This window comes from Suncus etruscus, chromosome 11 (assembly GCF_024139225.1).
Source record: "Suncus etruscus isolate mSunEtr1 chromosome 11, mSunEtr1.pri.cur, whole genome shotgun sequence".
NCBI classification, from domain to species: Eukaryota; Metazoa; Chordata; class Mammalia; order Eulipotyphla; family Soricidae; genus Suncus; species Suncus etruscus.
In genome coordinates this window covers 49,114,945-49,133,569 of record NC_064858.1, presented here as the reverse complement: position 1 = coordinate 49,133,569, position 18,625 = coordinate 49,114,945, and the positions used below count along the sequence as shown (strand labels likewise).

Sequence of the window (18,625 nt, the reverse complement as noted above, 5' to 3'; positions counted from 1 at the left end):
AACTTGGGGTCAGATGAGAGATCAGCTTTGAGAAACATCCCTACTGAGGTTCATTCAGACCAGGAAACACTGAAAGGAAGATGGAACCTTAACAAGTTGAGTACTTTGTTTTGTGTGGAGCCACACCCAACGATGATCAGGGGGTAACTCCTGGCTCTCTACTAAGGAATTACTCCTGGTATTGCTTAGGAGACCATACGGGATGAGAGGGATTAAACTTGGGTTGGCTGCATGCAAGGCAATACAAGACAAGCTCCCGACCTGTTGTACTATCACGCTGGCATTGCAGAGAGATCCTTTAATATAGAGAAAGTATCAGTGGAAGGAAGGGTGTTATAAACTAGAAAACGAAGACATTGAAGCTTATTATAATTTTTTTGAAAAGCAGAACCAAAAACTTTATTTGATACTTTAGTAAAGGTTTTGTGTGACAGTCAACATTTTTTTTATGAAAAGCCTATAGTGAACAGATGAAAAACTGGTACACATATATACAGAAACATACATAAAGAAAATTACAGAAAAGTTTTAGATTAAAACTAAACAATTCGGGGCCGGGTGGTGGCGCTGGAGGTAAGGTGCCTGCCTTGCCTGCGCTAACCTAGGACGGACCGCGGTTCGATCCCCCGGCGTCCCATATGGTCCCCCAAGAAGCCAGGAGCAACTTCTGAGCGCATAGCCAGGAGTAACCCCTGAGCCTCACAGGGTGTGGCCAAAAAAAAAAAAAAAACTAAACAATTCTTTGTGGAATATATGGAATACCTATATTTTTCAATAATATTAAATAGGGTTCAAAAAAGAGATACTAAGTATCTGGTTCCAGTGTTTTAGCTGAAAACTTTTTCTTTTGTTTTGAATTTTATTTTATTGAAACCATTGTGATTTATGAAGTCCTTCATAGTTGGGTTTCAGATATATAATGGATCAGGGCCAATCCCACCAGTGTCAACTTCCCTCCACCAATGTTCCCCAGTTGCATCCCATATCACCACCACTCCCGTCCCCCTCCCCCACCCCAACCCTGCCTGCCAGTATAACAGCCCATTTTAAGTTAAGATTGTTAAAGTTAGGGCCCAGAGAGATAGCACAGCGGTGTTTGCCTTGCAAGCAGCAGATCCAGGACCAAAGGTGGTTGGTTCGAATCCCGGTGTCCCATATGGTCCCCCGTGCCTGCCAGGAGCTATTTCTGAGCAGACAGCCAGGAGTAACCCCTGAGCAACACGGGGTGTGGCCCAAAAACCAAAAAAAAAAAAAAAAAAAAAAGATTGTTAAAGTCGGGCCAGAGAGAGAGATAGCATAGTGCTAGGGCATTTGCCTTGCACGAGGCGAACCCAGGGACAGATGGTGGTTTGATTCCCAGCACACAATATAGTCCCCAGAGCCTGTCAGGAGCGATTTCTGAGACCCAAAATCCCTCCCCCCCAAAAAAAAGATTGTTAAAATCTGGGCTTCTTGATTGTTGCTTTTGACTTGGATATTTAGTTCTATCATTTTTACCACCATCAATGCACCTGAGACCACTGGGCACCCACCTGAAACTGGTATAATGTTATAAACCAATATTACTTCAATAAAAAATTTAATGTATTTACTTCCTCCTACACACACACACACACACACACACACACACACACACACACAGACACACACACACACACAGACACACACACACCAAAGTCCAAAAGCCCAAATCAAGTGGTATGGGGGAAACCAGCCCTGAGCACCAAGCTGGGAGTACTTACCTTGTACTACAGAGTAAATCTAATGCAGTTTAATCCAATCCAGGGTAAATTTAAAGGGTAATTTACAGGTACATTTATAGGTAATTAACAGGGTAAATCCAATCCAAGTCCACTCTGTGGGCTCATAGTTTCCTTATGAAGGCTCTATGTCTTGTCAAACTTACACTATATTCACTGGGGGTGTTTTCTTCTTTTTTTTTTCAGTAATAATTTCAACTTTATATTAAGTGGATGACAGCGATTTCTCAGCAAACGTCACGTCAAACTCAAGAGTCTCTTCACTGATTCTTTGTACTGCAAGAGAGCCTGCTCACTGTCGCCCTGGTTCTTCAGACTGACGACACACCGTCTATATTCGCCCACTTCAGGGGAGTCCAGGAGCTCTTTCCGGGTGTGCGGGCCCTTGTCAGTCGGCCTCATCCGGAGGAGAGTGTCCACAATGCTTCTCTCAGATGGGCTGTTCTCCCACATGTACTCCTCCATGTCAGCCTCAGTCTTACTCTGCTCCCATTCTTCCGTTTTCCAAGATTCGTGGTACAGAACTGTTAGTAAATACATTGCATAATCACTATTCTGTCTCTTTAAGGGACACCTGTCTGCCCTGATAGTAAGCAAATCTGTGGTCTTGCAGTACCGGTCTCCGACAAGTTTGATTAATTTTTTCTTTGCATGATCATCCAAATTCAAACTGGAAAGTTTAACCCTCAAGGTGACCACACGCGCTTTGGGGTTCCGAATGGACGGGGGTGTTTTCTTCTTGTGAATCTGTAGTTTGATTATACAAGGCAGGCCAAGAAAAAGATCTTTCTTTTTCCCTCCACCGAATCATTTCCTTAAGTTGCCTTTTGCCTTCTATTGCTTCAGGCTTTGGTAGCTTGTACCTTTCTTCCTCATAAGTTTAGATACAAGTTTAGTGCTAATAATTTTTAAAGAATGAGGATTCAATGGCCTGATGTCAAGATTAATTTCACCCCAGCGTTAAGTTTGGCATAAAGCTATTTATTCAACAGCGATTTCCTAAATATCATGGAACTTTGGTGGGAAAGGATATTATGAAATATGTTTCCTTTCATCAAAATATTTAACTCTGCTGAGGAGAACCAATTGTGCTGGAATGTTCACTTTCAGGTGTGCAGGTGGGATCAGAAGAATGTGTTGGTGAGTCTTTCCCATTCCATTCTATCATAACTCAACTCATCTCAAACTCAGCATCTTTGAGGATTCAGGCATCAGTCTTAAGTTAGATCAAAATAGCACAACTAGAAATCATCTGGAAAAGCTAAAAATATAGGAGATAGTTAAAAGTAGTTCTGAAAGAAATTCATCCTGGGACAGAATACTGACACTGCTTTTCACTATTCCTTCCTGCCTTCCTTCTTTCTGTCCATGAGTATATAGGAGTACTTTCTGCATGCTCCTAAACTTTGAGAATGTAGCAGTGAAAACCACATCACCTATACCCCCAACAAATTAGCACTAAAAGGAGAAGATGATAAAGCTTCTGATACTGGTGAGTTCTATTAATTCAAATTTTGTGATCAGATGCAAGACCCAATAGGAGGTCACTCTGGTTAAGGTCATCTCTAAGATGTTATTTTAGCTGAAAGCTAAAAAAGAGTTAGCTAAAAATGGAGTTGGGTGAAATCTGAAACACTTCTATTTATAATGCAAAATCCCAAAGATAAACTGTGTGTTGAGGGAAGGAAGGAGAATGTTGTGACTAAAGTAAAATGCTGGAAGGGGGCAATGCTGGGGCAATGATGCAGGAAATACAAGACTGACCAGTAGCTCTGGCACTATTCTAATTGCCCTCTTATAGAAGGAGGTTTGATTGCCAGGCTAGCATCAGGAGTTGAAATCATGTTCTAAATACTATGGGAAATATTGTGGTCTTTAAGTAACATGTTTACAGTATTGTTAAAGTTTGTGGTTTTGATGTACATGGTTACTGTACCTCAACATCACCAAAGAGCCCAAGACCCTTGGCCTATATCCTTATGCCACTTTTAATTTGCCTCTTTATCACCTCTTCTCCTACTGTTTGGTAGTCTGTTTTGTAATCTATGACTGTCATCTTTCGATATTGTTCCTTTGTACTGTTCCTTTGTTCCTCTATATTCCAGATGAGTGAGAACATAGGGTTTTGTCCTTCTTCACTGACTTTTTTTGTTTAACTTGATACTATCCAGTTCCAGCCAACTTGCAGCGAATTGCAAAATTTTATCTTTTCTTACAGCTGCATAGTATTGCATTGAAGACATTAAGTCTGACATAGTCTCATGAGTTATTTTTGTTGTTGTTGTTGTTGTTGTTGTGTTTTTAAGCCACACTTGGTGGTGTTCAGGGATTATTCCTGGCTCCGTGCTCAGAAATAGCTCCTGGTAGAATTGGAACTGGGGAATTGAGAGCTGGGAACTGAACCCAGATCTATCCCAAGTCAGCCGCGTACAAGGCAAATGTTCCCCGCCCCCGGTTTGCTATCACTCTGGCCCAGTCTGATATGATTTTATAAGTTCTGTTTACTGTTTTTGAAGTACAAGAGCCTTGGTGGTGGGAAAGTTACACTGGTAAAGGGTGGTGTATACTCGATGACTGAAACCCAACTATGAACATTTTTGTAATCATGGTGCTTAAATAAATTGTTTTATTAAAAAATAGTATTGGTAAACAGTCTAGAGAAAAGACATTGTCTTCTGTTTAGCAATGGCCAGGATCATGAGAAGATGTATCTACATCTTAAATATATATTTGGGGGTATAAACCTGACATGGCTTGTTTATGCATTAGCATTTAGGCTGAAGGAAATAAAGAAATCAAGGATTTAGGGATTTGGGTATGTTTATTTGGTATTGGGTATTTTGGTTTGATCATCCAGATGAGATAATATTGTCACTTAACAAGACAGGAAGACAAATGGAATCTTATAGTTCATTTCCTTTGGAAGACCTATTAGATATTGAAGTATCAAATAAGCAGTTGCATACAAGTCTGAAAAGGATGCATGTCTGGGGTACCTTTGGGGGTGATTGACACATCGAAGGCCTCTGAACTAGAAGAGTTCTTTTAGATAGAGAAGTATATGCAGACCTGAATCCTGGACAAGTTTACTTCACAGATAAAGTAGAACCAACCAGAAGGGTCAGAAGTCAGAATGTTTCAAGAAGGTATGTTAGGTTAAAAACAGAAAGACTGTACTGTGTGACCATCTAAATTGTTCTATCAACACACATGTATTGCTATATTTTCTAAAAATATACGTAGGACTGGAGATATAGCTAGTTGGTTGGTCCATACCTTGCATGAAGGAGGCCTGGTTTGAATCTCTGGAATAGTGTGTTCTCCTGAGCACTCTTGGACACAGCCAAGAGCTCAGAATCAGGAGTAGTCTTCCAGCACTATGACCTGTAGTTCAAAACTCAACTCCCCAAACAAAATAAAACGAGTATATAGTGCTTTATTTACTTGGTATGTAATAAGTGATAGCAATTATTAGTCTATTGCTGTTAAGGAGAATTCAAAGGGAAATATATGTCGGGAGAAAAAAGTACACCCATTTAGTGGAAAAGTCTTAAAGACATTCAGTTTCCTCATGTTCTAAACATCATTTTTTGGTGGGGTTGGGTTTTTGGGCTACACCTGGCAGCGCTCAGGGGTTACTCCTGGCTCTGTGCTCAGAAATCGCTCCTAACAGGCGGGGGGGGGGGGGAATATGGGATGCCGGGATTCGATCCACGGTTGGTCCTGGGTCTGCTGCTTGCAAGGCAAACGCCTTACCTGTGCTATCTCTCCGGCCCCTGAAAATCATTCTTTAATGTTTCATTTAGACTTTGTGTCTTTCTAGCTCTTCTGGAGTGAGGGCTTAAGATCTGAGAATTTCTTTTTCTCTTGATAGTCAAAAGTTGCTATGACAACTGCCAAAGAATCAAAGTCCTGTGCTCTATTTATCTGAGAGTAATGAGCTGCAGAAAGGGGGGAACACAACTGCCACAAATGCTGCCTCATAACCCTTAGAAAGAGAACATGTGAGGCCCATATCCATATTTTCATTATTTATATAAGATCTACCCTCTTCCTCTTTCCTCATAAAGATGTCATTGACAATATTAAGATACATATAAGTAATTTGGAAAAGATAAATCAAAAAGATAAAAACAACATACTATTTGGAGGAGAAATTATATGTAATAAATCTATAACTATAACACTATAAGATACAGCAAGTTTAACTACAAGTATTTTAAAGTCAGATAAAAATGGGAAACATAGTAGTTCATATCTGGCAGTCTTGGGGAACCATATTAGGTGAATAAACGCATCAGCCCCATGCAAGGCAAGTATCTTACCCCTGTACTCTCTCTAGCCTCTATTTTCATGTTTTTCTTCTCACTTTAATGTCTAGTTTTGTGGAAGGCAAGTGATATTTTCATGTCTGATTTTCATTCAATAATTTGTAATGTTATTTTGATTAAAATATATGAAGAAAATCTAGTCCCAGACAACTATGCAGCTGAAAATGGGAGTGGAGGCAATCAGTGACCTTTGCAGAATACTGTATTTTTCTGTGTTCTTCCAGAACTCAAGTGTTTGTTGACAAAAGTTGAGTTACATGTGGAATCAAAAACCTTACCATATCCTTTTATTAAAAACCCACTGTCTAAATTGCTTCCTAAGCATGCTCTTGTGATATTAACACTCACAGCTTATTTGGGAAACATTAATCCACTGAGCTACACAGATTTTCCAGAGGTCAACAAATTTTCTTATAGAGTATAAAAAAATGAACATTCTTTAGTGTTATTTTCAACCTTTTCTCAGACATCTTTGCACATTGGTCTGTAGTGGAGCTAAGACGGTGGATATAAACTTTTTGAATGTCTGGCTTTCACTTGAAAGCTCAAATTTTGTCATTGATAGCAAATGTTGTGAGTTGTTTTCCTCAAAATTATAGACCCACTTTATTTTTGAAGAAATGTCTCCAAAAGCTCAAGGCTGACTCAGCAACATGTGTCAACATTACTTTTAGGGAAAATGGTGTTCTATTAAAAGAAAAAAGTTCCAAGTTCGGCAACTAAGTTGCACAAGTGCCTCTCTATGAGCCTATTTTAAGGTCTTAGGGTGTTTGCAGAGAAAATGCTGTAGTGTTTTCTGTACCTCATTGTTTTCCAGGTGTGGCTCTCTGACAAGTAATAGCATCCCCAAGTAACTTTCTCAGAAATACTAATGGCTGGACCCTTTCCAGATCTACAGAGTAAGAAATTGGAGGGTCCAGGTCAATAGGCTATGTGTTCCAACCCTCCATTTGATACTATTTCCATTTATAGCTTGACAGTCCCAACTTCACCCTTGAACAAGGCTCCTCAGGTTTGGTTGTACATGAAAATCATTTGGGTAGTTTCAATGCTCCAGTGACTCATTGTTACTCTTGATCAATTAAATAAGAAGCTCTGTGTTAGTGGCCCAGGTATTTATATTTTAAAGTTCTCATGACGATTTCAATTGATAACTACACGCCTTCTCAAATATTTCTCCGCCCTGCCGTGCATATGTTTACTACTGAAGAGCACTGAGCAGATAATGAAACCCTCTGACAATTTCCTCAAGTGCTAATAACTAGGGTGCTGCTAGTTGAAGAAAAATCGATCTGTTTTCAGAATTTGTTTCACACCTCAATCAATGAGGAAATCTCAAATGGTGAACAAAAAAATTCCTAGGACCAGAAACACTGCATTATTTAAGATTCTTTTTAAGCAAGTGGAAGTCCTGATGGGTCATGAGAAACCTCTGATTTGCTTGCTATAGAAGTCCCTTTCAGCCACTAGGGCTCAGGTATCTCAACAATCTTTATTTCACCAGTTTCAGGTTAGCAGCCCTCAACCTTATTGAATTCTACAGCCCTATTTTTAATATAATTTTTATTTTGATCATAGTGGCTTACATATTGTTGGCAATAATATTTAAGTACATATTAACATAGAATCAGGGGAATTCTCATCTCTGAATTGTCCTCCCTCCACCTCCGTTCCCATCCTTCCTCCCATATCCTCCTCTCTCACCTCTGGGGCTGCCAGAATAAGTGGTCCCCTCTGTGCCTAGCTTACTACTTAGTGGTCTTACACCCGTTTGGTGTTGGTACCTCCCTTATTTCCCCCTCTAACTGGGAGGTGGGACTAGATAGTTTAAGTTATGTGGTTTTGTTTGAAAAAGAGAAAATTAATAAACTGGTAAAAATCAAATACGCCGAAGATGAGTGGAGTACTTCTAGAGGCTCTCATCATCAGTTTGAGAGATGAAGGGGAAAAAGAAGGTGAAACAACCCAACAGTACAAAAAGAAGTGTCAAATAAAATATCCAGTCAGCACTCCAACAATAAAGATAAGCACCACATAAAAGCCATGGTCTTGAGATAAACAACATGGCAGAGCAGAGCACATAAAGAAAGAAAAGAAAAGAAGAAAAAAATAAATATAAATGGAGACAGCAACTTCAATAACCACACCAAAACAAAGAAATCAACAAAAACTAGATAAATAAAAAAATTAATTGTTTTGTGCTTTTTTCCATTTTTTTCCTCCTGCACAGGCACAGTAAATATTAGGGTCATTCGAAAAGAAATTCCCTTGGCCTAAAAGATACAGGGCTTCTTCACCCTTATATTGTCATGGGATTAATTATAGACTCCGTTCAGGTTCATTTACTCTCCCCTTGGTGCTTTCGTGGTCCTATAGCCCTATTTTATAATTAATATATTGATGTTGGTGAGTCACACTTAACAATGCTCAGAGAGTCCCTCTGGTGATGTCAGGGAATTGTATGCAGTGCCAGAGATTGAACTAGGCTCTGCTACATGTAAGACAAGTGCCCTTACTCCCTATAATATCTCTTCAGACCATATAATTAATATTTTAATGCTCCTTTACCACCATCAAAACTATATATAATGCTGCCTACCTATATTTTTTAAACCTAACATGATGCCCTAATTGTATTTAAAATGGTAAATAACATTAGATCATTATTAAAATACATTATCATTGAGTTGGAACATGGCTCAGTGGTAGAACACATTATCTGCATGGGTGATGCACTGGGGTTGATCACCAACACTGCACTGTTGAAGAAATTATGTCATTTATCACAATTTCATGCAGCAAGGATTTGGATGATTAAATCCCTATGCTGTCATAATGCCATGCTCCTTTCCCTCCTTATTTATAGTAAAGTGGCTGTTAATCTAAGTGCTTCATCATATTTGGGTTTGACTTTTGTAGCAGGAATATTTCACAGGTGGTGCTATCCCCTTTTCATTGTCATAGCACAAAACATTAAGAGGTATCTTTCTCATTTTCTGATGTTGATTTGTGAACTCATGTGTTAATAGTCAGGGACTTGGTTCAACGGACTAGAGTGTTACCACAGCCCCCATTCTTCATGTAACCTTACCTACAAGAAAGACCCTCCCATTTCTGGTAGGGGTCTTGGGGAGGTTACAACAGATTTGGCCTGAGGGGCAAAAGGAATTTGCCTGGATGGAGAAGTAGGATGGAGGAGATCTCTGAGGGATAAGGTACAATGCAGGGCTGAATAGGAATCCAGCGTAAATGGTTATGGTAGGCCACACATGTGGTGGCTAGGTCATAAATAAAGCTGATATTTCTTGGAACCTGTTTGTGGGTGTTCTCGCCTCTACCTGAACCTGCTGACCCACCGGCTGGAGGAAGTTGGAGCCACGTGTTCCTGGGCTGGAGGAGAAAGGCCTCCATCACCATCCACCTCCATCCAAGCTCATCCAAAGGGCCTTTTAATTATTTCATTCAACAAATGGTGCTCGAACTCTGATTTGAACCCTGGACCCAAGAGGACAGCGATCATGGTGAGATTCCTGTTCTTGTGTGTGATTTTGACTCTTTTCAGATGGAGTGAGCCACTTTGGGCCACCACGTGCAGCCATTTTTAAAGATGGCCAAGACCCCTTCAGGGGGCAGAAGGGCCAGTGAAACACGGGAGGTGAAAGATTGGATCACCCCCATCCGAGGCCCAGGACTGACACTTTGTTGCAGAAAAACCTATTTCCAAAGACCTCCGCCTACTAAGAGACTGATGGAGGGCCTTGATTGGAAACGGACCAGGGAAAAAAGTTTATCTAAATGGACTGATTTACTGAATCCTTTGGCTAAAGGCAGAGTCAGGATTACAAGAGCTTGATACCCTTCTTTTATATCCAGGGAGGGGAAGATTGTTACCACACCCCCCATTCTTTGTGCTACCTTACATACAAGAAAGAACCTCCCATTTCTGGGAGGGGTCTTCGGGAGGTTACAAAAGGTTTGGTCTGAGGGGCAAAAGGGGATTTTGCATGGATGCGGGATGGAGGAGGAAGCAGGAGGAGATCTCTGAGGGACAAGGTACGATGCAGGGCTGAATAAGAATCCAGCATAAATGGTTATGGTAGGCCACACATGTGGTGGCTAGAGCATAAATAAAGCTGATATTTCTTGGAACCTGTTTGAACCTTTTAATTATTTTATTCAACAAACAGAGCACATGCATTGTATAAGAAAACCAAGGTCTATACCCAGAACCACATAGTCCACTGCTTACCCCATCCCACCATCAACCACCACAACCAGTAATAACCCTCAAGCATTGGTTCAGGAATAGTCTCTAATTACTGCAGGTGTAGACCAAAACCAAAATAATAACAAAATGTTAACTGTTTGATATAGCCTGTATCAAAGTTTTCTATCATGTACTACTATCATGTGCTACTGATAATCAGTGCCTGTGTCTACTTTTTCAATGAGACCAGTTCTCAGTCCTGTTGCCTTTGGGCATATTTACTTGATATATCTTTTATACTCCACATATGAGGGAGACCATTCTATATTTATCCCTCTCCTAACTTTATTCAATGCAATACTCTCTAGATCCAATTACATAGTGCATGATTTTGTCTTACAACTGAGTCCATTGTATCATAGTTTCTTTACCCAGTTATCTGTTCTTGGGCACTTGGGTTGTTTTTAGACTTTGTATATTGTGAATGAACATAGAAATGCAAATATCACTTTGAGTAGAATTTTTGGGCTTTTAAGGAAAATACTAAGAAGTGGAATTGCTGAGTCATGTATATGGAAACTCAATTTCTAGTTTGTTTTTTTTTTTTTTTTTTTTTTTTTTTTTTTTTTTTTTTTTTTTTTTTTGGTTTTTGGGCCACACCCTGTGACACTCAGGGGTTACTCCTGGCTATGCGCTCAGAAGTTGCTCCTGGCTTCTTGGGGGACCATATGGGATGCCGGGGGATCGAACCGCGGTCCGTCCTAGGCTAGCGCAGGCAAGGCAGGCACCTTACCTCCAGCGCCACCGCCCGGCCCCTCAATTTCTAGTTTGTTGAGAGGCGTCCATATTTGTCTTCCAAAGGTTTAGTCAGTCAACATTCCCACCAGTAATGAAAGTGATGCACAGCATTTTCCATATACCTTTTGGCCATCAGCAGTTTCTAGTCATCTCTTCCTTTCATTTCTTGAGTTCCTTGCTTTTATATCTAATACATTCTATAAATACTTTTTATTGAATACCAGCCCTTTACAGTTGAGTGGTGGGAAAATATTCTCTTCCAGTCTGTGATGTGTCTTTTTATTCTGATTAATATTTTATTGTGCTGAAGCTTCATAATTTGATGTAATCCCATTAGTTCATCTTTGCTCCCATTGATTCAGTAAAGAGACCGCTGGATTCAATGCTATGAAGACTTCAACTTATATTTTTTTAAATGTAAACTATCAATTCAGGCCTGATATTGAGTCTTTAATCCATTTTGATTTTATTTTTACATATGGTTAGAAAGGGTTAAAAAATGAACTTTTCTATTTCATCATAGCAGACTAACTTTTCCAGCACCATTTGTTGAAAAGACCTTCCTTTCTCCACTTCATACTTTATCCTTCTTTATCAAAAATTAACTGTCCATATACCTGAGGACCAGTATCTGGGCTCTCAATTCTATTCCTTTGGTCTGATAGTCTATCCTTCGTCCAATTTCACTCTTCTTTGTTTACTGTAGCTTTATACCATAGTTTGAAGTTAGGTAGAGAGAAGCCTTCCATATTTTTTCCTAGGGTTGTTTTAGCTATTTGGAAGGGGCAAAAATCAATCAAGCAAAAAATGGGAGGAATCTTTCTAGAGGCTATAAATATCAATTTAATATTTTTCATTGATTCATTCATATAATGATTCAACTTTGGGAGATTCTAGGGGTCAAAAAATGTACCCATTTCTTCTAGATTCTACATTTTTATAGGTTAAAGATTTCTGTGATGTCTATAGTGACGTCTCCCCAGGAGCCAACTATTTTTATTCATCCTTGGTTCATTAACCGTGCAAATTTAGATTTACAAATGACAGATTGATGAGGAAAAAGTTTATTAACATGTTCATTATATATACACATTATATATACACATGAGAGTAGGCTGTCATAAGTGACTCAAACAAGGTGATTAGAAGAACTAACATAGCATCTTAGCAAATAATAATTTTATAGAAAGGGGCAAAAACAGAAAAAAGAAAAAGGACTTTTGATGGATATTGAATAGGAAAATCTCTACTTTGAGGCTAGGGGGTGACAAAGTTATAATACTATTCAACAGATTCCTTGTTCTCAGACACAAACCAGGATGCAGAAAGTCAGCATGGAATTCACTAGGCAGTAAAAGCTATAAATTTCTCAGTCAGCCACAGTGAGAATATATACCCCTGCAGTTGCCCCTCTAGAAGATCTTAGCAAGTTTGTTTCCATGAGGTAAGACCTAGATACAAATTACAACTCAGCCAAAAAAGAAAAGTATATAAACTGGAAAACATTAAATCTTCTTGTTTTTATAATTTTAATTTTGACCAAAGTGGATTACAAATCTTTCACAATAATAGGTACATAGTGACATTGAATCAGGGTCATTTCCACCATCAATGTTGTCCTCCCTCCACTCCTGTTCCCAGCAATGCATCCCATATCCCCTTCTTTTACCCTCTGGGCTGCTAGTATAAATGGTCCCCTCTGTGTCTAGCTTGTTGTACATTGGGTATTGATACTGTTGATGTTGGCTTTGGATTTGGTGTTTAAGTCTGATCATTTTTTATTTCTACTTAATGTTCATACAACTGTTTGGTTTTGGCACTCTCCATTATTTCCCCCTTAATTTCTGAGGTGGAACAAGATGGTTCAAGTTATGTGATTCTGTTTGAAGGAAATAAAATAAAATAAAATGGGGGAAAAATTAAACAAGCAAAAAACTGGAAATTCTTTTAAATATCAATTTAAGAGAAGAAAGGAGAAAAGGAAGAAAAACATAACAATCAAAAAAAAAAAAAAAACAAAAAAACACCAGAGCAATAAAGACAACAGCCACGGGGCCTGGAGAGATAGCACAGCGGTGTTTGCCTTGCAAGCAGCTGATCCAGGACCAAGGGTGGTTGGTTTGAATCCCGGTGTCCCATATGGTCCCCCGTGCCTGCCAGGAGCTATTTCTGAGCAGACAGCCAGGAGTAACCCCTGAACACCGCCGGGTGTGGCCCAAAAACCAAAAAAAAAAAAAAAAAAAGACAACAGCCACGCAATAACCATGATTGAATCTTTTTACTCTTTAGAGTTAAGGTTTGCTTTTCCCTTCTTTGCAAGCAACCTATTTTTTCCTAATAAACATACTTCTGCCTGTAATTACCAATGAATATTTCCATGAATGCATATACCTATTTACTAGCACCAACAACTTTGAGCTTATGATCATAAATACATATACATTCTTTTCAGGAATAAGGGTCACACTTAAGTCATTTAAATCAGTTGAGGTGACAGGTATAGAATTTGAAGTAGGCAAAGGAAGAAAAATATAGCAGCTGCAACCCTGAAACCAAATGAATGACCAGAATGTGGTTTATCCCAATCACCTATTTTTTTTGCACAGGAAATGAAGTGAAAGAAATTCATAGAAGAATTACTCCTAAAACACTGATGGGAAAAGTGGAATGAGGTAGGTGTTAGATGAGCCACATGTTGCTCTAGCCAGACTCTACTTCAAGAACCTGATGACATTTAAAAAAAATCAGAGAGAAGAAATAATAAAAAAGAACAAGAAATAATAGATACATGCATTTCTAAAGCTATTGCAGCATCAGGAAATAATACTCAAGAAAATGAAAAAGATGGCAAAGCTGAAGGAACAAAAAGTGAAACCTTCAAACATAACGGCTCCAGTACAAATTAAAAATAAATTTTAGTGTTCATTTCAAAACAATTGAAAATGACCTTCATTAAGAATAACCATAGGTTCACTCTGAGGACTTCAAGGGAACATCTCCTGTGCCTGTCTGCCTGTGTTTCTGAATACCTGAAGATCTCCTCAGAGGCCTAGGGAGCGCACCCCCAAAAAACTGCATTTTGAAGCTGCCCAGTGAGTAAATTCTGGCTGTGGGGGTTGCCGTCCAATAAGTTGGGCTCTCTGGCCTGCGGAGGCTCCGCCCTGCTGTGCCTTTATTCACTCTGAGGACTTCAAGGGAAACTTCTCCTGTGCCTGTCTGCCTGTTTCTGAATACCTGAAGGTCTCCTTAGAGGCCTAAGGAGTTCACCCCCCAAAAACTGTCAACTAGAGGCAGCAATGAACCCCAACACAACACGCAGGAAAAACCACACTACAAGCGTGACAATGGGGAAACCTAGCAGGCAAACACCATGCACAGAGAATGAAGATGAAAGCTCGGATGATCTAATAAAATCCAACCACCTGATTAATCTCTCGGATATGGGACTTAAAATAGCAATATGGAAAATGTTTAAAGAACTCAAAGAAAGCATAGATTGATCTGAACAGAACACAAAGACAGAAATCAGAAAACTCCAAACTGAAATAACAGATCTGAAAAACATGGTAGCTCAACTGAAAACCTCAATTGGTGGCCTCACCAGCAGGGTAATAGCAGCTGAGGAGAGAATCGGAGTACTGAAAGATGTGATGCAGAAAAACTCAAAACAACAGAAGAAATTGGAAAAGAAACTTAAGACAAATGAACATGCAAAGAAAAAAGTACTCAAGGAATGCGAACAGATGAAAATAGAAGTCTTTGATAAACTCAACAGAAACAACATAAAAATCATTGGAGTCCCAAAGACCCAGGTAGGAGATCTCCAGGAAGAATCAACTGTCAAAGACATCATCAAAGAGATACTCCCAGAGTTAAAGACTACATGCAATCAAATCCTGCATGCCCGAAGAGTACCAGCTAAAAGAGACCCAAAGAAAAACACCCCAAGACACATCCTCATTACAATGACAAATCCCACAGATAGAGATAGAATACTGAAAGCAGCAAGATCAAAAAGGGAAATTACATTCAAAGGAGCTTCCCTAAGACTTACAGCAGACGTGTCACAAAAGCTCTCAAGGCCAGAAGACAGTGGTGGGATATTGTGACAAGACTGAATGAAATGAATGCCTCACCAAGAATACTGCGCCCAGCCCGACTCACGTTCAGGTTTGAAGAAAGAATACATAGCTTCATGGATAAACTACAGCTCAGAAACTTCACAGATGATAAACTAGCCTTAAAGGAAAACTGACAGGTCTACTCTAAGACAAGAGAGACCAACAAACACAGCAAACTTACCTACAAAGATGACAGTAAATCCTATGACAATCATCTCCCTCAATGTCAATGGACTAAAATCATGAGTTAAAAGACACAGAGTGGCAAAATGGGTCAAAAAGATGAATCCAACCTTTTGCTGCCTACAAGAAACACATCTGAATAGTCAGAACAAACATAGACTCAAAATCAAAGGCTGGAGGAAAATCATCCAAGCAAACAACACCCTCAAAAAAGCTGGGGTGGTCATATTAATATCTGATGACACCAACTTTATACTCAGAAAAGTGGTAAGGGACAAAGATTGACACTATGTACTTATCAAGAGATATGTGCAACAGGAATAAATCAGACTATTAAACATATATGCACCCAATGAGAGACCAGCAAATTATCTAATACAATTACTGACAAATCTGAAAGAAGACATCAATAATAACACAATCATTGTGGGAGACCTCAGCATGGCCCTATCAACACTTGATAGGTCAACCAGACTGAAACCCAACAAAAACATACTAGCCTGGAAAAGAGTAATGGAAGAAAGTGGACTAGTAGATATATATAGGACACTCCATCCTAAAAAATCCTGGATACACATTCTTCTCAAATGTACATGGGTCATTCTCCAGGATAGACTACATGCTGACACATAAAACATACCTCCATAAAATCAAGAGGATAGAAATCTTGCAGGCTACCTTTGCTGACCACAAGGCTCTGAAATTAGATGTGAACTATAAAGCCACACAGAAGAAAAACTTTAACAATTGGAAATTAAACACCCTGCTACTGAACAACCAGTGGGTCCAAGATGAAATCAAAAAGAAAATTAAAACTTTCCTGGAAACAAATGATAATAAAGACACAAACTGCCAGAATCTATGGGACACAGCAAAAGCGGTCCTGAGAGGAAAATTTATAGCTCTACAAGCACACATCAGGAAAGAAGAAGGGGCATACCTGAATAACCTAATGACGCAGCTCAAAAAATTAGAAAATGACCAACAAAAGGAACCAAAAATAGGGAGACAGAAAAAAATAACAAAGCTGAAAGCAGAACTCAATGAAGTGGAAAACCAAAAAACACAATTCGAAAGATCAACGAAAGCAGAAGTTGGTTCTTTAAAAAAATAAACAAGATTGATAGAACATTGGCAAAATTCACAAAGAAAGAGAAATCTGATAAACCGTATTAGAAATGAAAAGGGGGAGATCATGACAGATATTGCAGAGATCCAAAGGGTAATCAGAGACTACTTTGAGAAACTTTATGCTACTAAACATGAGAACCTAGAAGAAATGGACACTTATAACCTTCCACATTTAAGTAAGGAGGATGTAGCATATCTAAACACCCCCATCACTACTGAGAAAATTGAAACTGTAATCAAACATCTGCCCCCCAAAAAAGCCCAGGACCAGATAAATTTCATAATGAATTTTTTCAAATATTTCAAGAGGAGCTACTACCAATCCTAGCCAGGCTCTTCCATGAAATTGAAAAAACAGGAACACTCCCAAACAGCTTTTATGAAGCCAACATCACCTTGATACCAAAACGAGACAGAGATTCTGCCAAAAAAGAAAATTAGAGACCAATATCCCTGATGAATGCTGATGCAAAGATCTTCAACAAAATCCTGGCAAATAGGATCCAATGCATCATCAAGAAGATCATACACTACGACCAAGTAGGTTTCATCCCAGGAATGCAAGGATGGTTTAACATCCGTAAATCTATCAACATCATACACAACATCAACAAGAAGAAAAATAAAAATCACATGATCATATCAATGGATGCAGAGAAAGCATTTGATAAGGTCCAACACCCATTCTTGATCAAAACTCTCAGCAAGATGGGAATAAAAGGAACCTTTCTCAATCTAGTTGAAGCCATCTACCACAAGCCAATGGCAAATATTATCCTCAATGGAGGAAAACTAAAAGCCTTTTCTCTAAATTCTGGTACAAGACAAGGCTGTCCTCTCTCACCACTCCTATTCAACATAGTACTGGAAGTTCTGGCTATAGTGATCAGGCAAGAAAAAGATATCAAGGGAATCCAGATAGGAAATAAAGAAGTCAAGCTCTCATTGTTTGCAGATGACATGATACTCTACTTAGAAAACCCTAAAGACTCTACCAAAAAGCTTCTAGAAACAATAGACTCATATAGCAAGATGGCAGGCTACAAAATTAACACACAGAAATCAATGGCCTTTTTATACACCAATAATGAAAGGGAAGAGAATGAAGTCAAGAAGGCAATCCCATTCACATTAGTGCCACACAAACTCAAATATCTTGGAGTCAACTTGACCAAAGACGTGAAGGACCTATACAAAGAAAACTATAAAGCCCTGCTCCAAGAAATAAGAGAGGACACATGGAAATGGAAACACATACCATGCTTATGGATTGGCAGGATTAACATCATTAAAATGGTAATACTCCCCAAAGCATTATACAGATTTAATGCGATCCCCTTAAAAATACCCATGAAATTCTTCAAAGAAGTGGATCAAACACTTATGAAGTTTATCTGGAACAATAAACACCCTCGAATAGCTAAAGCACTCCTAGGGAAAAGGAAAATGGGAGGCATTACTTTCCCCAACTTTAAACTGTACTACAAAGCAATAGTTATCAAAACAGCATGGTATTGGAATAGACAGACCCTCAGATCAGTGGAATAGTCTTGAGTTCTCAGACATCGTCCCCCAGACAAACAATTACCTAATTTTTGACAAAAGAGGAAGAAATCCTAAGTGGAACAGGGAAAACCTCTTTAACAAGTGGTGCTGGCAGAACTGGTTAGCCACTTGCAAAAAAGCGAACATAGGCCCCCAGTTAACATCATGTATGAAGGTAAAATCCAAATGGATTAAAGACCTTGATATCAGACCTGATACCATAAGGTATCTAGAACAACACGTCGGTAAAACACTCCATGACATTGAGATTAAAGGTATCTTCAAGGAGGAAACTGCACTTTCTACACAAGTGGAAGCATAGGTCAATAGATAGGACTACATTAAACTGAGACATTTCTGCACCTCAAAAGAAATAGTGCCCAGCATACAAGAGTCACCCACCGAGTGGGAGAAACTATTCACCCAACACCCATCAGCTAAGGGGCTAATCTCCAAAATATACAGGGTACTGACAGAACTTTAAAAGAAAAAAACATCTAATCCCATCAAAAATGAGAAGAAATGAACAGATGCTTTGATAAAAAAGAA

The 18,625-nt window shown here is 39.1% G+C and overlaps 1 protein-coding gene across 1 annotated transcript; it reads right to left on the bottom strand.

The window, feature by feature from the left end:
* Nucleotides 1-1,925: 1,925 nt before the first annotated feature.
* On the bottom strand, nucleotides 1,926-3,816 carry LOC126022072 (28S ribosomal protein S35, mitochondrial-like). The gene is made up of 2 exons (XM_049782935.1): nucleotides 3,769-3,816; nucleotides 1,926-2,507 (listed from the first exon to the last, which is right to left on the bottom strand). The coding sequence occupies exons 1-2, from the start codon at nucleotides 3,814-3,816 to the stop codon at nucleotides 1,998-2,000; spliced, it is 558 nt and encodes a 185-aa protein (XP_049638892.1). The 3' UTR covers nucleotides 1,926-1,997.
* Nucleotides 3,817-18,625: the final 14,809 nt, after the last annotated feature.

Excerpts from the sequence above, each read along its gene's own strand:
- LOC126022072 (XM_049782935.1), bottom strand. The coding sequence starts at position 3,816 with ATGACAGTCATAGATTACAAAACAGACTACCAAACAGTAGGAGAAGAG. Across the intron at positions 2,508-3,768 it reads ACCAAACAGTAGGAGAAGAG|ATTCACAAGAAGAAAACACC; the intron begins GTGATAAAGAGG and ends ATCAAACTACAG.